Genomic DNA, 18,491 nt, shown 5'->3' on the forward strand with positions numbered 1-18,491 from the left:
ATTCAAAATTTAACTGACAGCCATGATGTCATTGCAATTTTTAAATTCTGAATTGCAATTAGTCTTTCTTGCATTTATTTCCCATATCTATTTAAAGTCATCTAATTTGTAAATGCATATTATAGATCTTATTGTGAATGATTTATCAATGTGTATTTATTTTTTTAAATAATCTCATAATGATTCAGAACTCATTTAGTTAGTTTGAACCCCAACCCCACCCATCTACAAGCTTGCATTAATTTTTGAGTGCAACGGCCACATCTCAACAACCGACATTACACTCTGTTGCACGTTAAAACATGGAAGGAAAGATCTGACGCAACTTCTGTTTCATTGTAGCTAACCCTTTTGACGGCCTTTACACTAAATGGTATGTTGATTTTCATGCACAACCAAAAGAAAAATGGCTGCTGAGCATCATCACCACAACAGCAAGCACTAGTATTTCTTAATTAGGATAATGGGGTGGTGGCATCAATATGGCACATTCATGTCATGTTGAGTCAGAATCTCATAATTATAATAATTCCGACACAGTGCTAAATACACTGGGGGCACTTCAGACCTAAAGATGTGATGTCAATACCCACTAGAATAACAAATACTAGAAGCAATAAAATCTACAAAACAATCAATTTTAATAAAGTTTAATAATTAAATGGTCTTTTGGAGTGACCCTTCTCCATATAAACTTCTACACAAATATCTTAGGTGACAACAAATGTAGTGGGGTATGGAACAGTTCTGTTAAAAGCAGCCAGAGGTAGAGGTGGGGTTGTGGTTAAATCAGGGCTGCTGTTCTGTAGAGGTGTTGATTTGAGTTATCAGTGTCTGTAAGACCTGAAGTCTGGCCCTGACCCACACTGGAGGGGACGGGCTGTGGCCAGGCCCCTCTACAGCCTGCAGGGCTTTCAAGGCACTTTCTGCTGTCTGGAGATATCGCTCATACTCCTCTTCTGTGTTGGTCTCCTGTCTTGCCTTTTTCGGACATGGCTGCCACAGAAGAATTATAGAATTAGTTAAAGTTTTTTCCATCGGTATGTCAGGCAGAAAAGTAAGACATACTTTCACTCACTCACCTCCTCAGTAACTGGTGTGTGTTCAGGTGAGCTGTTCTCACGCTCCATTTGCTCACAGTGTTTCTCTATTATACTCCTCCACTCCTTGAGACGTTCTAGTCTCAATTCCTCAGACTCCTGCAGTGAGACGGTCTATGGAAAGTAATATAATTATCTATTTAAGGAACACAAGACAAAATTATAAATTTAAAGTTTATGCATATCTCACTTGTTACCTTACTGAGGAAGTTTAAAACTTTGGTTTTGACCTCCTCTGATGTCAGTGTTTGAGAAATCACTTCCTCGTGGTTGGTTATCTTAAAAGTTGAAAAAGAGACGTGAGCTGGATTACAAGTCACCTTAATATATATATATATATATACACTAAACAAATGGATGAGATGTTAGGGTTTTTCAACAAATAAGTAAATAAATATTAATAATAAAAACAAAAGAGTTCTTCAGAGACTGTATTTGTGTCATGTTTCAAAAATGTATCATTAAACATTCACTTCTGATTTACTCAAATACTGCATGTTTAATAAAAAAACTACTTGGTAAAAATAGTTATATAATGGGAAATTTCTGACCTCTGCAAAGAGGCCAAAGGCCTCCAGGACATGATGGAGTATCAGCCAGGATGGGTGAGTCAGGAGACCATTAAACAGAGCACTGATTCTGGGCAAAACTTGGCACTGCAGTCACACACATACATATTAATACACACACAAAGAGAAATTACTAAATGAAAGAGACTCATTTGTGATCTTAAAAACATCTTACTCATATTCCACTTATACCTGAATATTTGGAGGAAAAAATACTTTTCCCATGGAAGCAAGGAAGTCCATACCAGCTAAAAGCAGGTCATCGGAGCATTTCTGGATAGTCAAACCACTCAAACATGAAACAGCCTGAAACACCCCAAAAAAACACTTAAATAAAATTAACAAAGATAAATCTTTAAAAGAAAGCGAACTATGAAGGTTCTAAAGATACACAGTAAAAATTGAGGTGAAAGTGGAAATTGACCCACTGAATGTAATGTTAAAAGATCACCTGAACGATGACATGTGGCTCTACACTTTTGATCAGAACAGCTGATAATGACAGAAGAAGCTTCACAGTGCACTGGAGAGGAGGGTGAACCTGCACCTGATATTAGTGAAGAAAAACTATGAAGAAAAACTACAAACCCAGTAACAATTGAATAAGAAGAATTCTTCATTTCCTCATGCCATCCCTGTAAGTATAACAGCTTAACATGAAGGGCCCTATTTTAACAATCTAAGTGCATTGTCTAAAGGTTAAAGCGCAAGTGCACTTAAGGCATGTCCGAATCCACTTTTGCTAGTTTAACGACGGGAAAAATGGTCGGTGCATGGTCTAAAAGGGTTGTCCCTATTCTCTTAATGAGTAATGGGTGTATTTTGTGCATAACGTGGAATAAACCAATAAGGCGGATTGCTATTTACATGGTTTAATTTGCAAGCGAAAAGACTGAACGCATCTCCAGAGAGGAAACGGATATAATCGTGCGTGAGGTTATAGCATGTGAGCAGACCATCTACGGGACAAGCCGGATTCCACCATATCTTTATGTACACAATATTAATCTTTTACATTGTAATCCTTTTCTTTTTATTATTTGGCTAGTTTGTGTGCTGCTGGGCATTCCTGTGTGTGTAATAAGCAGAGTGTACGCGCGTTGTGGACCCGCCTATAGGCGCACCTTACTAATGTGCTCTTTAAGTAACAAAAAAAAAATTGTGCCATTGTCAATGGCGCAGTCTATTTCAGTTGCCTCAAAATAGCAACACGCCAACAATGCGCCTGAACACAATTCGTTTTCAGACCAGCACGCCCATGGGTGCACAAATGGGTGCAAATGCATTTGTTATTTAAACAACGTGGCGCAGGACGTGAAAATGATAACTGCGTTGGGCTGAAACTAGCGAAAAACACTGGTGTTGCGCCGTATTGCGCTGGGTGTATGATAGGGCCTATAAACTTTAACTTAGTCTGTGTAAAACTATGCACAACCGTTCACAAACATGGGGTTGGTAAGATTTTTAAAATGTTTTTGAAAAGTCTCGTGCTCACCATGGCTGCATTTCTTTTATTAAAAATACAGTAAAAGCTGTAATATTGTAAAAAATTATTACATTTTAAATTAACTTTTCTATTTTAATGATTCAAAATATTTTAGAATGTAATTTACTCCTGTGATTACAAAGTTTAGTTTTCAGCAGCCATTACTTCAGTCTTCAGTGTATGGAAGCTTCTTTCCTCCATGGAATAGAACAATTTAAAAGATAATCTCGCAATTCTGACATTATTTCTCGCAATTGTGAGTTCATCTCAATTATTTTTTTTATTATTTTTTTTCCAGAATTGTGAGTTTATATCTCGAAATCCTGACTTTACAACCCACAACTGCGACTTTATTTCTCGCAATTCGCCCTTTATATCACGCAATTCTGAGGAAAAAAAGTCAGAATTGCAAGATGTGAACTGGCAATTGAAAGAAAAAAAGTCTGAATTGTGAGATAAAAAGTCACAATTACCTTTTTTATTCAGTGACGGAAACAAGCTTCCATATTAGTGTCACATGATCCTTCAGTAAACATTCTAATATGCTGATTTGGAGTTCAAGAAACATTTCTTACTATTGGCATTTTTTTTTTTTACAAACTGTTGGGCTGATGAAAATATTCGTCAGACCCATTCACTTCTTGTGCTTGCTGAATAACAGGTGAGCCAGGAGACGGCATAGAACAATATTTAAAATATTACCAATATATAATGCGTGTAAATTAATGAAATGAGCAGAGTGCGATCGCAAATCAAATAGCCGCGTTGCAGTCTCTGTGTCTCTCTCAGAAATCAGGGCTGTGATGAGTGATATCAACTAAAATACTACATCATACTCATTTTTTACTATTTGATTGATGTATATATATATATATAAATAAATATACACACACACACACACACACAGATATATACAGGTCTATTTACAGATATTGGCTCTGCTGCACAACCCTAACTGGGATACATTTGTTCAGGAAACTTTGATGAATAGAAAGTTCATCAGAACATCATTCATTTTAAATAAAAAATTCACTTTTGATCCATTTAATGCATCCTTGCTGAATAGAAGTGTTAATTTCTATTGGGGAATAGAAAACTCAAACTTTTAAACAGTTGTGTATATGTGAAATCTGGTCACCTGGTTGCTACTCATGCGACTCCACAGCTGAGAGATGATCTTTACAGAAGACAGCACACATTCAGCCTGCAGGCCACTACCTCCCATCACCAGCAGCACACAGCCCAGTATTTGGTTCTGAATCACAAAGAGAAACAAGAGTTAAAAGTGGGAACAGGGCATATTTATCTTTAAGGCGAGTCTGGTTTTTAAGAGCAGCGTGTGAAATATAATTAACACACTGTAGATGTGTTAATCTACAACACAATAAAACCTTAAGCATTGAAATAAAAATAAAAGTCCCTGAGTTTTCCATGGCCAAAGTTTATAAGTGCAGGCTTTTGTTTTGTGTCCATAATAAAACTTTAATCTACAACAGCACTTATAAGAATTTGTTCAGGGTAAACACATTCACAGCCTTGGAACTTAAATGTGGATCCAAGCCTCTCCACTTCCTCTGCCATCAGATGATTAGCACAGATGGATAGATAAGGGTGTCTTGAGTAATGAACTGTCAGTGGTTAGGTAGAGTTTATATGCCAGCATTTTTAATGGTTGTAAAATCAAGGCCTTATGCGATTCAAAATGATGGCAAACATCCTGTTACGTATTAAAAGTTTCTGTGGTTGTTGGCAGCACTGTCACTTCAGTTCCCTCACCAGTCTCGGTATATCTCCCAGCCTGTAGCCACTATTCTGCCATTCCTGCAGCACAACAGAAGCCCTGGCGAGCACCTCTTCCTCCACCTTTATGCGTGCCTCCATGCACAGACACCTCAGCAGAGTGTGACGCCACACACACACATTCTCCTCCTGAGAGGGAGGGAAGCGCTCAACAAACTCCACCTGTCACAAAAACACTTCATCATACTTAGAAATTACCATTTTGCTACCTTCAAAACAAAGCAGGAACAACTGTGGGAACACAAATAAACTATTAGTAGGCCAAAAAAACTAACAAACTCAATGTTCTGAGGAAGTGTTCTGCAGAGTCGTGTTCATATGCTATATCTGGACAAGAGAAAAAGAAACTAACCTGGTGTTTTGGAGTCATGAGAAAGAGCAGGCGTCTAAGTAGCAGGGCCAAGTGAAACAGCTGATATCCCTCACCAGGACATGACCTTATCTAGACAGTAGAACAATACAGGTCACAGAAGCAACTAGATCTCTACTAAAGGCCTTATATTTTATGGAAATGTGTTCAGAAAAATATTTAACCTGAAATCGTTTAAAATGAAGACAATGGTTTTTGAACTTTCAAAAAGTGAGATCTGTAAGATTTTTTAGGAAAGAAATTAATACTTTTCTTCCACAGGGATGCATTAAATTGATCAAAAGTGAAAGTAAAGGCATTTATGTTACAAAATATTTCCATTTCAAATAAATGCTGCACTTTAACTTTCTATTAATCACAGAATCATGAAAAATGTATTAGTTGCCACAAAAATATTAAGCAGCACAACTGTTTACAATATTGATAATAAAAAATGTTTCTCGATCACCGTTTAGCATAATTTATATGATTTCTGCAGAATCATGCGTCACTGAAAATTCAGCTTTGCCAAAGGAATAAATACATTTTAAAATATATTAAAACGGACTGCTATAATAATATTCCACAATATTACTGTTTTACTGTATTTTTTTTTTATCAAATAAATGCAGCCATGGTGAGCATAAGAGGCTTATTTAAAAATGTTACTGGCTTCAAACTTTTGTGTACCATAAGTTGTTCATCCAAAACTTAATTAACGTAATTTACAATAATACCAAGCACACAAGACAAATGCCTCAAGAGTGTTTTGATTGACAGGTGTGTTCTTCTGACACTAATTGTCAGCTCAGACTGGGTGTAAGAGAGAAAAAGGGTCCCCTGTGGTCCCTCATCCCAGACAGGTTTCCAGAAAGCACAGAAAGGTCACATTCCCAACAGACTCCACTCACCAGGTGAGCAATAAGGAGAACATGGTGAAAACACAACTCAGCCGTGCCATACCTGAAGAGAGAAAACAACTCTGATATTGTACATTAATGTGTACTTATATTCTTCAGTGCAGTAGATGTTTTCTTTCATCCTTGCCTAACATTGACACAAGTCTTAGTAATAGATGGTTATCAATATTACTTAAGGGGGTTAATAGAAAGTTCTTAATGACTCCTTAACAACAATGACTAAACTTTGGAATTTTCTAATATATTAAACACAGGAATGTCCCCTGATTGTTCATGCTCAATGTTACTGTGACAGCTCTGGAAAGTGGTAGTCATAGAAGACCGGTGGTCTATGCTCCTGGGTGTGTGTATCTGTACTTACCGTGCCAGGAAACACCAGACATCTGTGGCCAAGACAGCCGTGTTTGTGTCTGCTTGTAATACGGCAGCTAATAGTGACCGCTCCTTGAAGAAGGAAACAGGGAGGACTGCAAGATTATGTGATGTTTCCTTTTTCTGAAGAAATGTATTAATAAGTACCAGCTATTTGTCACTTGGCCAATAAGAAATTATTTCAGCATTCAATATCGAACACTACTTTGGGCATAAATGGGCGAATTTAAAAGCTAATATTAATAGTAATGATTAATATTTTATTTCTTTGTTTTCTCTGAGAGAACCATGTTATCATAAAGTGATCATATATAGCGTGACAAAATAAAAGCTGCGATGGTGTCTTTTCAAGACAAAAGGTTCTGAAATAAATTTTACACATCACATCCAGAGAGAAACGTCAAGCTTTGTTAGTACATAGAATTCAATAAATGTTTAAAAGAGATCACTGACCAGCGGAGGGAAGTGTTGGGTGGGCAGCACAGCCACACAAGCACACATATGGACACACACATGCTGATGCAGACTGACTCTACCCTGAGCCTGCCCTCTCAGCATTACCCCCGGTAACCACACTGGAACTGCACGCTCCAACATACAATGCCTGAAACTCTGCAACACAGCCTCAAACACAGACCATCTGAGGAAAGAGAGAGTTTTTGCTGGTATTATGTACTTTAGCAAAAACACTAGAAAACAAATCTTGTTTTAAGTATGGACCGATTTTGAAATGCAGAAGTAAACAATACCCGGATAAATTACAAATATATATAGAAGTACATTAATATTTTAAACTTTGGAGTCAATAAGATTTTTTTTCTTTTATTCAGCAATAGGGCTGGGACAACACGTTGACGTCATCGATTACGTTGACGCAAAAAATACGTTGACGCAAAATATGTGCGAGCAGTCTTTAAAATAAAATACTTTATTTTACTCATTTAAGAGTAAATGACTCACTCAGACCCGGCGCCAGGATGATTATTTTACCGGCAACCTAATAATCATGAATGCAATCCGCTATCTTTTAACACATCTCCGGCAAACGGCTTCTTCGTGCAAAAGGAAAAAAATGTCACGAAGTGCAGTGAAATGCAGCGACCCATGTGCCATTTCCTGATGGATCGAGGTTGTTCATTTTATACGTGCAAATTCACACGAGCTCTAAGCGCGTCCGAGACTGCTGCAAGTATGCGCTTATAGCTATTAATGTCGTGAAAAAAACATAGAGGACACTGACAACGCACTGACAGACAGGACCAAGAAAGTAACATTTAATAAAGTCTCGATTTTCAAATTTGGTCAGTCAAAGAAAATTAAACCATAAATAGGCCTACTATTTTGTGTCTCTTTAATGTGTCGTGACAGATTGCACTTTTTTTTAGTAAGCTAGGCCTATGTGTTTTCAAGGCTTCAAGGTTTTATTCAATCCTTCCTCTGACTAAGAATGCATTACTTTGCAATATATGTTTATTGCTCTTAAAATTCAAAAATAAAAGACTATACAAGTGCAATGTTAAGGAATTCATGTCTTTTTTAACATGTAAATCAACATGTTTTTTGTTACATGTAAATCAACATGTATAAATTGCTATTACTCAATTAATGGTGAGATAATCGAAATCGAATCGGGCTGAAAAAATTAATCGTTAGATTAATCGATGCATCGAAAAAATAACGCTAGGTCAATCGTTTTAAAAATAATCGTTTATCCCAGCCCTATTAAGCAAGCATTTATTATATTGATGATGAAAAGTGACAGTTACAGTGTTAGTTCACCAAAAAATAATTGGTAAATAATTAGTACAATTATATACATTTTTTGCGCAAAGAAAGCACTTGCAGAATTTGTGTTCCAAAGATGAGTGAAATAAAGTACCTGGGAGTTTCCTCTGAAAATTGGCTGGCATCACTCCACAGCCGCAGCACCTCCTCTGGCTGAGAGGAGAGTTTACCTAGTATATTCACCAGGAGGAGACACTGTGGTAGACAAAGCTCTGAACTGCTCTCTGTAATACACAAACAACAATAAACAAAGGTCTGGCTCAAAATGTTTACGTTTTTAAAGGTTTACGAAAACATTCCTGAATGTATGAAGCCCTGCACATGACATATAATTTTTTCCCTCATTGTAATTTAGTTAAATATTGGCCATGATTTAACTAAATCAAGGGAATTAATTAAGTTGTGGGAAGTTTATTATTTGTCCAAGGCTCTGTAGTTTACAGCATGAAATACGTACGGAATGTTTTTCGCTTAACTATGAGCCTGTAATAAGTCTGAAATTGTCACATTACAAATAAACTGAATTTTCCTAATGACTAACATCACAGACATAAAGTGCAACTCCACATGTTGCAGTGAAGGATGCATTGCCCTGTAATAGTGAAAGGCCAAAAGCGATTGTTCAATTTAAATGACCTGGAAGGCATAGGATGTACACTCAGCAATGTGCCATAGACAGTCGGTCTCTCTGCATTTCTTATATAACCATGTCTTTGTCATGAAAGAAATTCATCACCTAATCTTTTCGCCCTCCAGAGACTATGCAGACAGTGACCAATCACTCATATAACAAACAACACAACAACCTTAATGACCAGGCCAAGTAATATATGATCTTGCATTGGACAACATTTATTTCCAGGGTTCAGGAGGACACTGGAAGTTATGTAAGTTTGCAATAAGAAGCTCACGGTGGTCCGGTTCCAGGACAGACTGAACAAAGGGTTGGAAGGACATCAGCTGTGTCAGCATGACATCCAAGGGAACCAGGACAGCCACCCTCAGCTCCTCACTGAGGGCAGGAGGCACAGATGGGACACATACAGATGGGGGGAACTTGCTAAGGAGGGGAAAGCCACAAGTTCAATTAGACAAAATGGACAAAACAAGGAGGGGAAAAATATGAACTTTAACATTATTTTTAAATTAAAATCCCCATGTTAAGTGCTGACCTTATGCAATATATACAGGTGCAGGTCATATAATTAGAATATCATCAAAAAGTTGATTTATTTCAGCAATTCAATTCAAAAAGTGAAATTTGGATATTATATTTATTCATTACACACAGACTGATATATTTCAAATGTTTATTTCATTTAGTTGTGATGATTAAAACTGACAACTAATGCAAATCCCAAATTCGGTACCTCCAAAAATTTGAATATTACTTAAGACCAATACAAAAAAAGGATTTTTAGAAATGTTGGCCAACTGAAAAGTATGAGCATGTACAGCACTCAATACTTAGTTGGGGATCCTTTTGCCTGAATTACTGCAGCAATGCGGCGTGGCATGGAGTCGATCAGTCTGTGGCACTGCTCAGGTGTTATGAGAGCCCAGGTTGTTCTGATACTGGCCTTCAGCTCTTCTGCGTTGTTGAGTCTGGCGTTTCGCATCTTCCTCTTCACAATACCCCATCGATTTTCTATAGGGTTAAGGTCAGGCGAGTTTGCTGGCCAATTAAGAACAGGGTTACCATGGTCCTTAAACCAGGTACTTGTAGCTTTGGCACTGTGTGCAGGTGTCACGTCCAGTTGGAAAATGAAATCTGCATCTCCATAAAGTTGGTCAGCAGCAGAAAGCATGAAGTGCTCTAAAACTTCCTGGTAGATAGCTGCGTTGACCTTGGACCTCAGAAAACACAGTGGACCAACACCAGCAGAAGACATGGCACCCCAAACCATCACTGACTGTGGCAACTTTACACTGGACTTCAAGCAAAGTGGATTCTGTGCCGCTCCTTTCTTCCTCCAGACTTTGGGACCTTGATTTACAAAGGAAATGCAAAATTTACTTTCATCAGAGAACATAACTTTGGATCACTCAGCAGCAGTCCAGTCCTTTTTGTCTTTAGACGCTTCTGACGCTGTGTCTTGTTCAAGAGTGGCTTGACACAACGAATGTGACAGCTGAAACCCATGTCTTGCATATGTCTGTGCGTGGTGGTTCTTGAAGCACTGACTCCAGCTGCAGTCCACTCTTTGTGAATCTCCCCCACATTTTTGAATGGGTTTTGTTTCACAATCCTCTCCAGGGTGCGGTTATCCCTATTGCTTGTACACTTTTTTTCTACCACATCTTTTCCTTCCCTTCGCCTCTCTATTAATGTGCTTGGACACAGAGCTCTCTGAACAGCCAGCCTCTTTAGCAATGACCTTTGGTCAGTGCCACAGACTGATCGACTCCATGCCACACCACATTGCTGCAGTAATTCAGGCAAAAGGAACCCCAACTAAGTATTGAGTGCACATGCTCATACTTTTCATGTTCATACTTTTCAGTTGGCCAACATTTCTAAAAATACTTTTTTTTGTATCACAATTAAATGAAATAAACATTTGAGATATATCAGTATGTGTGTAATGAATGAATATAATATCCAAATTTCACTTTTTGAATGGAATTACTGAAATTAATCAACTTTTTGATGATATTCTAATTATATGACCAGCACCTGTATTTGATTACCTGTGGATTTGGAGATACAACTGGTGAAATCGACAGCATGACTTGGCAAGGAATGCTTTAAATTCCTATCAAATGATTAAAAAAACGTTTATAACGTAATAATCATGGTTATGATTAATAAATTTAGTTTTTCTCTTAGTTACCTTTGTGTAGTGGACTAATGTGTTGGCAAAAAATCTACACATCTTTGTTGCTTTTTGGAAAAGCTTGTATTCTGGACAGTGCACAACTTCCTATGAGAAACAAAAGGAGGAAGGCAGATATGAGTTGACCTTTTAAATAAAACACTAGCTTATTATTACTATTCCAACAAACAAAAAAGTCCCTGAAGCACATTTCTAGGTCACCATTATTACCATGGAATACACCACAGCAACCAATAAATTATCACAATCTCTGTAAAAAATAAAATGACATGGACACTGTTCTGTTGAATTTTAACTAGTATAGTATAGTATAGACCGATATAGATTTTATTCATGGTCGATATTTTATTTGGTCGATGGCTGATATAAAGCCGAAATATATATAATTAATCTCACACTAATTTAGAAATAGCAAAAACACATGCCTTACAATTGCTGAAATAAATTAATTTATTTTAAGTAAAGTAAAGAAGTAAAGACTCTAATGAACAGTACACAGTAATCTGGTAAATTTGTGTGCAGTCTGCGCAGAGGGAATTAGGCCTGTTGCGATAATTACTATATCTTCTTATCGCACGATATATTGACATGACCTCAATAATTTTTGCTGACACAATTTATTGCCCATTATGTTTATATAAAATGATTGTCATTAACATTTTAGCCGATTCTGTCATCTCATCTGCTTTTTGTGTAAGAGATGGAAGCCGGGCTCAGGCAGCTCCTCCGCGGACACCAACAGGTGAAAAGACATTACTCATGGCGTAATAGTTTTTTCCTGACAACTACAGAAAGTCCAAATGGACAGTTTTAAAGCCGCAATCTACTGTTCCACTGCAAATATAAATGTGGCAGCGTGTAATGGAGCATGCTCACCGATAGCATTCACTAATAGTTTTTCTGTAACGGATATGACAGATGTGCTTGCATCTTTCGACCATTGTGCTTGCACCTTTTCAGCGTCTCAAGCATGGCACGGTGTTATAAACTTGTTAAAAGTTCAAATGCGTCTCTAGAAAAATGTATTTGTCAGCAGATCTGTTGAGGCATCTGTGCCTATGTTCATATGGACATCTGAATGAGATACTTTAAAGTCTAAAATGACAATGTCAAACATGTTAGTTTGTTTTTTCTACTTTGCACTTATGTTTACAAAGATTTTTATATTATTTATTCAAGTTTTATTTATTATTATCATTTCAATTCAAGTATCTAAATATTCGTAATAATTAAGAATCCTGGTTATTTGAACGTATTTGAACTGAGTCTACTTCACCTGTAGGTCTGCCTGGTGGATCTGTTGAGCCAACTCAAGACAGTTCTGGACAGACGTACACAGGTCTTCACACAATGAGAAGGCTATGTCAGTGTGATGAAGCTGATCTTCTACAAGAGACTGGTACTTCACGCTCTGTCTGAAACCAAAATAAAAACTAAGTATAAAAATTTTTAGCATTTATTTCTTCATACAAATTTTAGATTTAATAAAGTATTATTATATTTAATAATATAGCATTTTTTTCCTACTATGAAAGTCAATGGCTACCGTCAAATGTTTGATTACCAACATTTTTTAAAATTTCTTCTTTTGAGTTCAAGAGAAGAAAGAAACTTGTACAAGTTTGGAATAACTTGAGGGTGAGTAAATGATGACAGAATTTTCATTTTTGGGTGAAGTGTCCCTTTAAACTATGCAGTTGCGGGGTCCACTTGTTGAAGCAGCAATGGAAGGAAAAACTGATTCTGAGTGGAAGCGTTTTACTGAAATATTTAAACAACCAATCAAATGCTGGGTACGTGATATGTAACCGCTGGTGAAGCGCTATATGTATATGACAATTAACTAATAAAGCCTATATTCAGCCTTTGCTTTGGCTGAACGCATTTAATTTCTTGTGTGTGTTCGGGAAGTTGCAGTGACAGAAACAATGACAATTTAAGTTTGAAGGGGGTAAAGCCTGTATTTAGGCTATTAAGGAAATATGATTTTGCCAAAGAAGCACTTTTACTTTAAATAAATTTTTTTATTTTAAAGCAGCCAATTACAGTGTAATATGTTACCATATCATCACGCTTCAAACTGAGAATTGGAGTTATGGTAATGTGACGATAAGGGGGCGGATATCTAAATCATCAGAGAAAATCATAAGTTCAGGTGGGTGGGGGTAGATGATTTATTTTAAAAAGCAGATTCGGGTGACGTTAGTGCTGATTGTGTGTTTGGAGAAAAAAAAACGCCCGGTTCCAATTTATGACCGGATGACCAGTGCATCTCTATTTCATGATGCACATTATACTCACTTAATGATACATTTCCATGTGTTGGCATGTAGGGCAATGTCCAATCTGGATATGATCGAGCATATGTCCAGCAGACTGTGAATCACTGCAAGGCAAGCCAAACAAAAAATTCAAAATAACTATTGCAAATCACATCCATCTCTTCACTAGATATGAAAATGCATGAAACAAACTGAACCTTTCCCTCACATAGAAAAAACACAAACCTGTGACAATATCCGATACTTCCTCCTCAGATGCAGTGTCCTCCAAGTTAATTTTGTCCAATAGTTCCATCAGACCCTTCTGCAAAGAATAGGCCTCTTTAAAAAGGCCCTGAAGTAAATCGCCCACCAATGACAGCCTTCCACTGTATATGACCTCACTGTCCTATAGACACATCAACATCATACTGAAATTAACAGCAAATACAATTCTCCACACTGTTATGTTTGCGTTAAGATGATATGGTGTACAAGGAGGCTCTGGGTGCAAGCAGAGTTTACTTTAACATGACGATTTATTAAACGCTTTTTCAGATACGCAACATGAGTACCAACTCATCAGCAGCAAGTACACAACCAAACCTTCTAAGGCTATTTTGCATAAACTGTACTAACAAGTGCTATAGCATACGTTGTCTCTGGTTCATAGCAAAACGTAAGAATACTGCACTACTATAGCACAAACACACTAAAACTGCCAACAGCCTTTTTGGTGTATTTACAGGTAATGCCTGATGGTGCCAAAATATGTCCAGTGTACAATTTAAAAATAATGTACCTTGCAGTGCTGGAAGGTGTCTTTTAGGACTCTGAGGATGCAAGAGGGCAGAGAGCGAATGTTGTCAATGGAGAAAGACTCTTCAAAGGAATTGACATGGCGCACACAGCCAGAGAGGGACTCCAGGGTCTGGACCATCATCTAGCCAAAAACACATCAGCAGAAAGTTCTATGAAGAAATCTGTATCGCTGTACATAAGCTTGAAATATTATCAAACAAGTCATATTCAAACCTTCAGTATATTTCTCACAAATACATGCAGCTCTGTGTTCTGACTAGAAAGGCCTCCAATTTGCTTGCTGATTTCTTCCAAAAGACCTGCAAACACTTTTACCACCTGTGGATTGATCATGACAACACATAAAAACGTGCATAGTGTTGAATATTTCAAGCTATAGAAAAGGAATGGACATAAGTACTCCAGTATGTGAAAGTGACAGCTGTGATTGATTATTAAAAAAAAATGTTTTTTTGGGTTGTTTGGTTATGGCACCATTTTGGGCAATACCTTGAGGTCTAATTGGTTAGCAGCAGGGGTTAAACTGGGCCGGAACGGTCCGGAACTGCGTTCCGGCACCTCAGATAAATTATTAAATAAATAGATGCATTAATCTCAACGAATCTCGCTGGTGAACGCGAGTGATTATAAATGTGTGAAATGCACTCACGGTGGTCGAGCGTGGTAAAGTTAATTTAATGTTCGATATTTCGCCGGACATTATTTTCCCTTGCCACTGTTCTATAGGGTCGGCAGTCTTACAAAGATATCAATAGCAGGATTAGATTTAACATTATGTAACCATTATCGACATTAAAGTCCGTGTAAAGTCAAAATGAAGTATTTGTTATGAGTTTGTCATTTCACAGAAAAATTTGTTAAATATTCGTTGAAAATCACTGTGCATTAATGCTGCATATTTATACCTGAGAATGCTTTGACGCGTTTCCACAACGCATGCCTAAGGGAACGTCTGACAATTCCATTAACTGCGTTAAACGTAGCCTATAATTTGTATTATTTGGCAATGCTGATCTGGTAGCCTTGAGTAAATTAACTTATCTAAGAAAATGCTTCATAAAACTCATCAATTGAGCCTATGTTTACTTTCTTCACTGACACAGACGAAAATGGAAAATGAAAAGACTATCAGTCAAAGTTCAGCTTTAGGAGGGGAAGAAATACGGCAGGATAAGGAGACTGAGAGAAAAAGAAAGATTAAGATGAGAGAGCAGGTATTGACAAATAATCTAATGCACACTGACATGGTTTCAAAATTACAGTATATTTATTATCCATTTTTTTTTTGCCCTTCAAAAAGTCTTAAATTGCACAAATGTAGGTCAGAGAAAATGAAATTTTCTCGGGGGAGCATGCCCCCGAACCCCCCTAACTACCTCACATTTAAATTCCCATTGGTGTTGTGTTGAGGGGTAATGTGGGCTGATGTGGCTACAATGTCAGGGCTAAATTTTTGGCCCAGTGTTCAGCAATTTTAACATAGTATTGTTATCATATCAGTGTTGATGGACCAAAATAAAACCATTAAAATATCAAGTAATATGTGGTGCCACAGGGGCAGTCATGGCCTAATGGTAACAGAGTTGGACTGGTTCGATTCCAGTACCAGCAGGAATATAACTGAGGTGTCCTTGAGCAAGGCACCTAACCCCCAATTGCTACCTGGGCGCCACTCAAGGCTGCCCGCTGCTTGGGGGCAGTCATGGCCTAATGGTAACAGAGTTGGACTGGTGACCCAAAGGTTGCTGGTTCGATTCCAGTACCGGCAGGAATATGACTGAGGTGTCCTTGAGCAAGGCACCTAACCCCCAATCGCTCCCCGGGCGCCAATCAAGGCTGCCCGCTGCTCCGGGTGTGTGTATCCACGTTTGCAGTGTGTGTGTGTGTTCACTACTCTGCTCCTAATGTGTGTGCACTTACTTGGATGGGTTAAATGCAGAGGTCAAATTCCAAGTATTGGTTACGATACTTGGCCATCACGTGTCACTTTCACTTTTACAGTGACACTCTTGTCCCAAAAGTATTGCTATACCACGATACTCAATATGTTGTTCCACGGTGAGTCATTTTTCCCTGTTGCACCTACACAAAATTTGAGGGTTCCCCCACCTACCAAATCCCACTTTAACCACTGGTTAGTAGCATAAAGACAGCATGCCATCCATATCAGATAACTAAAGTGAGACTATGGAAAGCAGACAGTGAATCACTGCGATTAATCTCATATAGGATGCATTTGGTTGAGTTAATTCATCTGCTACCAAAGTGCTCCAGTTTACTGGTGTTTTCAGCAGCTGAAACAATGTCACGACATTTTTGACTACAATTGGTTTTTTTTAAATAATCTTATTTATATCATTGCATAAAAAACAGTGATGAATTATTAATAATAATTAGCAGTAGCCCTATTATTTTTCTCATACTGTTTTCATTACCAGTATGGTTTAATTAAAATCCTTTCATTATCGTGATACCCCAAGTACTTGCTTTTTTAAAATGCTTTTTTTTAAATGAGCTATCAAATACTTGAAAGGAATTATTTATTCATTTTTTAATTAGACATTTTATGGGAATTTAAAGTTCAAACCTTGGGTAAGACAGTGGAGAAACATCCCGTCTTTAATTCAGATAAAGAAAGATGAGGGAGGAACTTGCTTGTGATTGTTTGCAAAATATCTGTGGAGAAGAAAAAGAAATCAAACAAAGTAGAATACAATACACAGTAACTTGATAAAAATAACCCAATTAAATGTCTCAAAACCTAACATGAATAAAGGTTTACATACATCAGGTAAAATAAAACGTATGTTTGGAGGCACCTGAGATATGTCAGTTCAGAAAATTAGGTACTGAAAAAACAGTTTAGACTTACTTGTGTGCTCTTCCCAGCTGTCAGTGTCATGATGCATGGCGTGCATTTGTCAAGGCCAATCTAAAGCATTTTACATATGACAACTAAGGCAGTCCTAAACAATCAAATACATGTTTGTAACCCCTGGCTACGTTCATAAATTGCCTTAAACTACTAAAGAAATTTATTTGATGAATCTCAGGAAAGGATATAACTAGTTTAGGAAGGACAGTTTTGAGTTCTTGTTGACAGGTCTCCTGGTTCCACTGAGAGACCTCATCCAAAAGAGTTACTTGAGACATTGTGATAACTTTTTTCAGAACACACCTTGAGTTGAAAACAAAGTTTCGACTTATATCGATTTTTATATTTTTACGTAACAAATGTATCGATGGCCAAATATGATTAGGTGGTAAAAGGTAACTTAACTGTTACTTTATTCGTTCAATTTGCAGGTTAGACTAAACTAACAACTAATTACAACTAGCTTCATTAGCCGTTTTCAAACTAATAGCTACTTAGAACTTACCAACTCACTCAGATGGATACAAATGCGCTTAATAACGAATGCATGTGATAATTATGGTCAATGATGAGATCCTGAAAACATATTTAGGTAACTGTTAGCTATTCTGTTTTGAATTCTCCTCGTTTCCTATTATGCTGCAGTGCTGGATGATTACATTTGCCAGCACTGGATGGGGTTTCCTTATCGAAACGAAACCTGTTTGGAGACTGTTTTAAGCGCTGTGTGCGCCATATATAACGATACACAAGTCAAATTCAACCATTAAGTTTTTGGTCGTTTAACTAATGTACTTTATAAAAGTCCCGGTGCTTACGAATTCCCCTATAAACCTTTATGGTACCGCTCCTTATTTCGCGCCGTTTTAAGTGGTTTTAATTCACCTCACTTACACCACACTCTACGGTGATTGGTCAGAATGTGGTATCCTTCATTTTATGGCCCAATCACAAACGTAATGTTATTTCATCGGTGTACGAGGCGGTGACACAGCGGAACAACGGTGAATAGACAATTTATAGGATTTGAAAGGACCGTGAAAGTGCCTTTACCTCACATTTCGCGTGGCTCAGGGAAATATATTTTTTTCCAGTGTATTGTCCATGCATGCATCCTGTTAAGCCCACATTTAGAAGTGTCAGTTAAGATCTATAGATTTTATTAAGCTGGGGACAAGGGTTGCCACCCGTCCCGGTTTTTCCAGGATTGTCCTTTTTAATAACCTGTCCCGGGAAATTTATCCACTCTGCCGGGGCACTGAATGTCCCGGTTTTCAAAAGGCTATGTGAATATTGTCAGTAGATCCCACTTCCA

At 37.5% G+C, this 18,491-nt stretch overlaps 1 protein-coding gene across 3 annotated transcripts; it reads right to left on the minus strand.

Annotated features, from left to right (window-relative positions):
• Window positions 1-622: 622 nt before the first annotated feature.
• firrm (fignl1 interacting regulator of recombination and mitosis) lies at window positions 623-18,079 on the minus strand. 3 transcript variants are annotated; one of them, XM_077220037.1, is made up of 25 exons: window positions 17,682-18,079; window positions 17,365-17,479; window positions 17,174-17,213; window positions 16,889-16,977; window positions 14,515-14,619; window positions 14,282-14,422; window positions 13,726-13,888; window positions 13,520-13,604; window positions 12,495-12,633; window positions 11,216-11,305; window positions 11,073-11,137; window positions 9,293-9,441; window positions 8,476-8,605; window positions 7,050-7,236; window positions 6,586-6,668; window positions 6,216-6,267; window positions 5,308-5,397; window positions 4,932-5,117; window positions 4,294-4,410; window positions 2,121-2,216; window positions 1,862-1,975; window positions 1,652-1,756; window positions 1,298-1,378; window positions 1,083-1,214; window positions 623-996 (listed from the first exon to the last, which is right to left on the minus strand). In XM_077220037.1, the coding sequence occupies exons 2-25, from the start codon at window positions 17,452-17,454 to the stop codon at window positions 790-792; spliced, it is 2,736 nt and encodes a 911-aa protein (XP_077076152.1). In that variant the 5' UTR covers window positions 17,455-17,479; window positions 17,682-18,079; the 3' UTR covers window positions 623-789. The 3 variants fall into 3 exon arrangements, 2 of the variants coding, with proteins under 2 accessions (XP_077076152.1, XP_077076153.1); XR_013199933.1 differs by having other exon boundaries at window positions 865-996; window positions 1,303-1,378; window positions 17,682-17,808; XM_077220038.1 differs by lacking the exon at window positions 1,862-1,975 and having other exon boundaries at window positions 17,682-17,807.
• Between the last annotated feature and the right edge of the window lie 412 nt (window positions 18,080-18,491).

The sequence above is a fragment of the Siphateles boraxobius genome, unplaced genomic scaffold (assembly GCF_051911475.1).
Source record: "Siphateles boraxobius isolate OS27281-9 unplaced genomic scaffold, OSU_SipBor_1 8, whole genome shotgun sequence".
NCBI lineage: Eukaryota > Metazoa > Chordata > Actinopteri > Cypriniformes > Leuciscidae > Siphateles > Siphateles boraxobius.

Coding starts and splice junctions, on each gene's coding strand:
- firrm (XM_077220037.1), bottom strand. CDS start 17,454: ATGTCTCAAGTAACTCTTTTGGATGAGGTCTCTCAGTGGAACCAGGAG. Junction 6,268..6,585: donor GTCTGGTGTTTCCTGGCACG/GTAAGTACAGAT, acceptor TTCTCTCTTCAG/GTATGGCACGGCTGAGTTGT. Junction 1,757..1,861: donor TTTTTCCTCCAAATATTCAG/GTATAAGTGGAA, acceptor GTGTGACTGCAG/TGCCAAGTTTTGCCCAGAAT.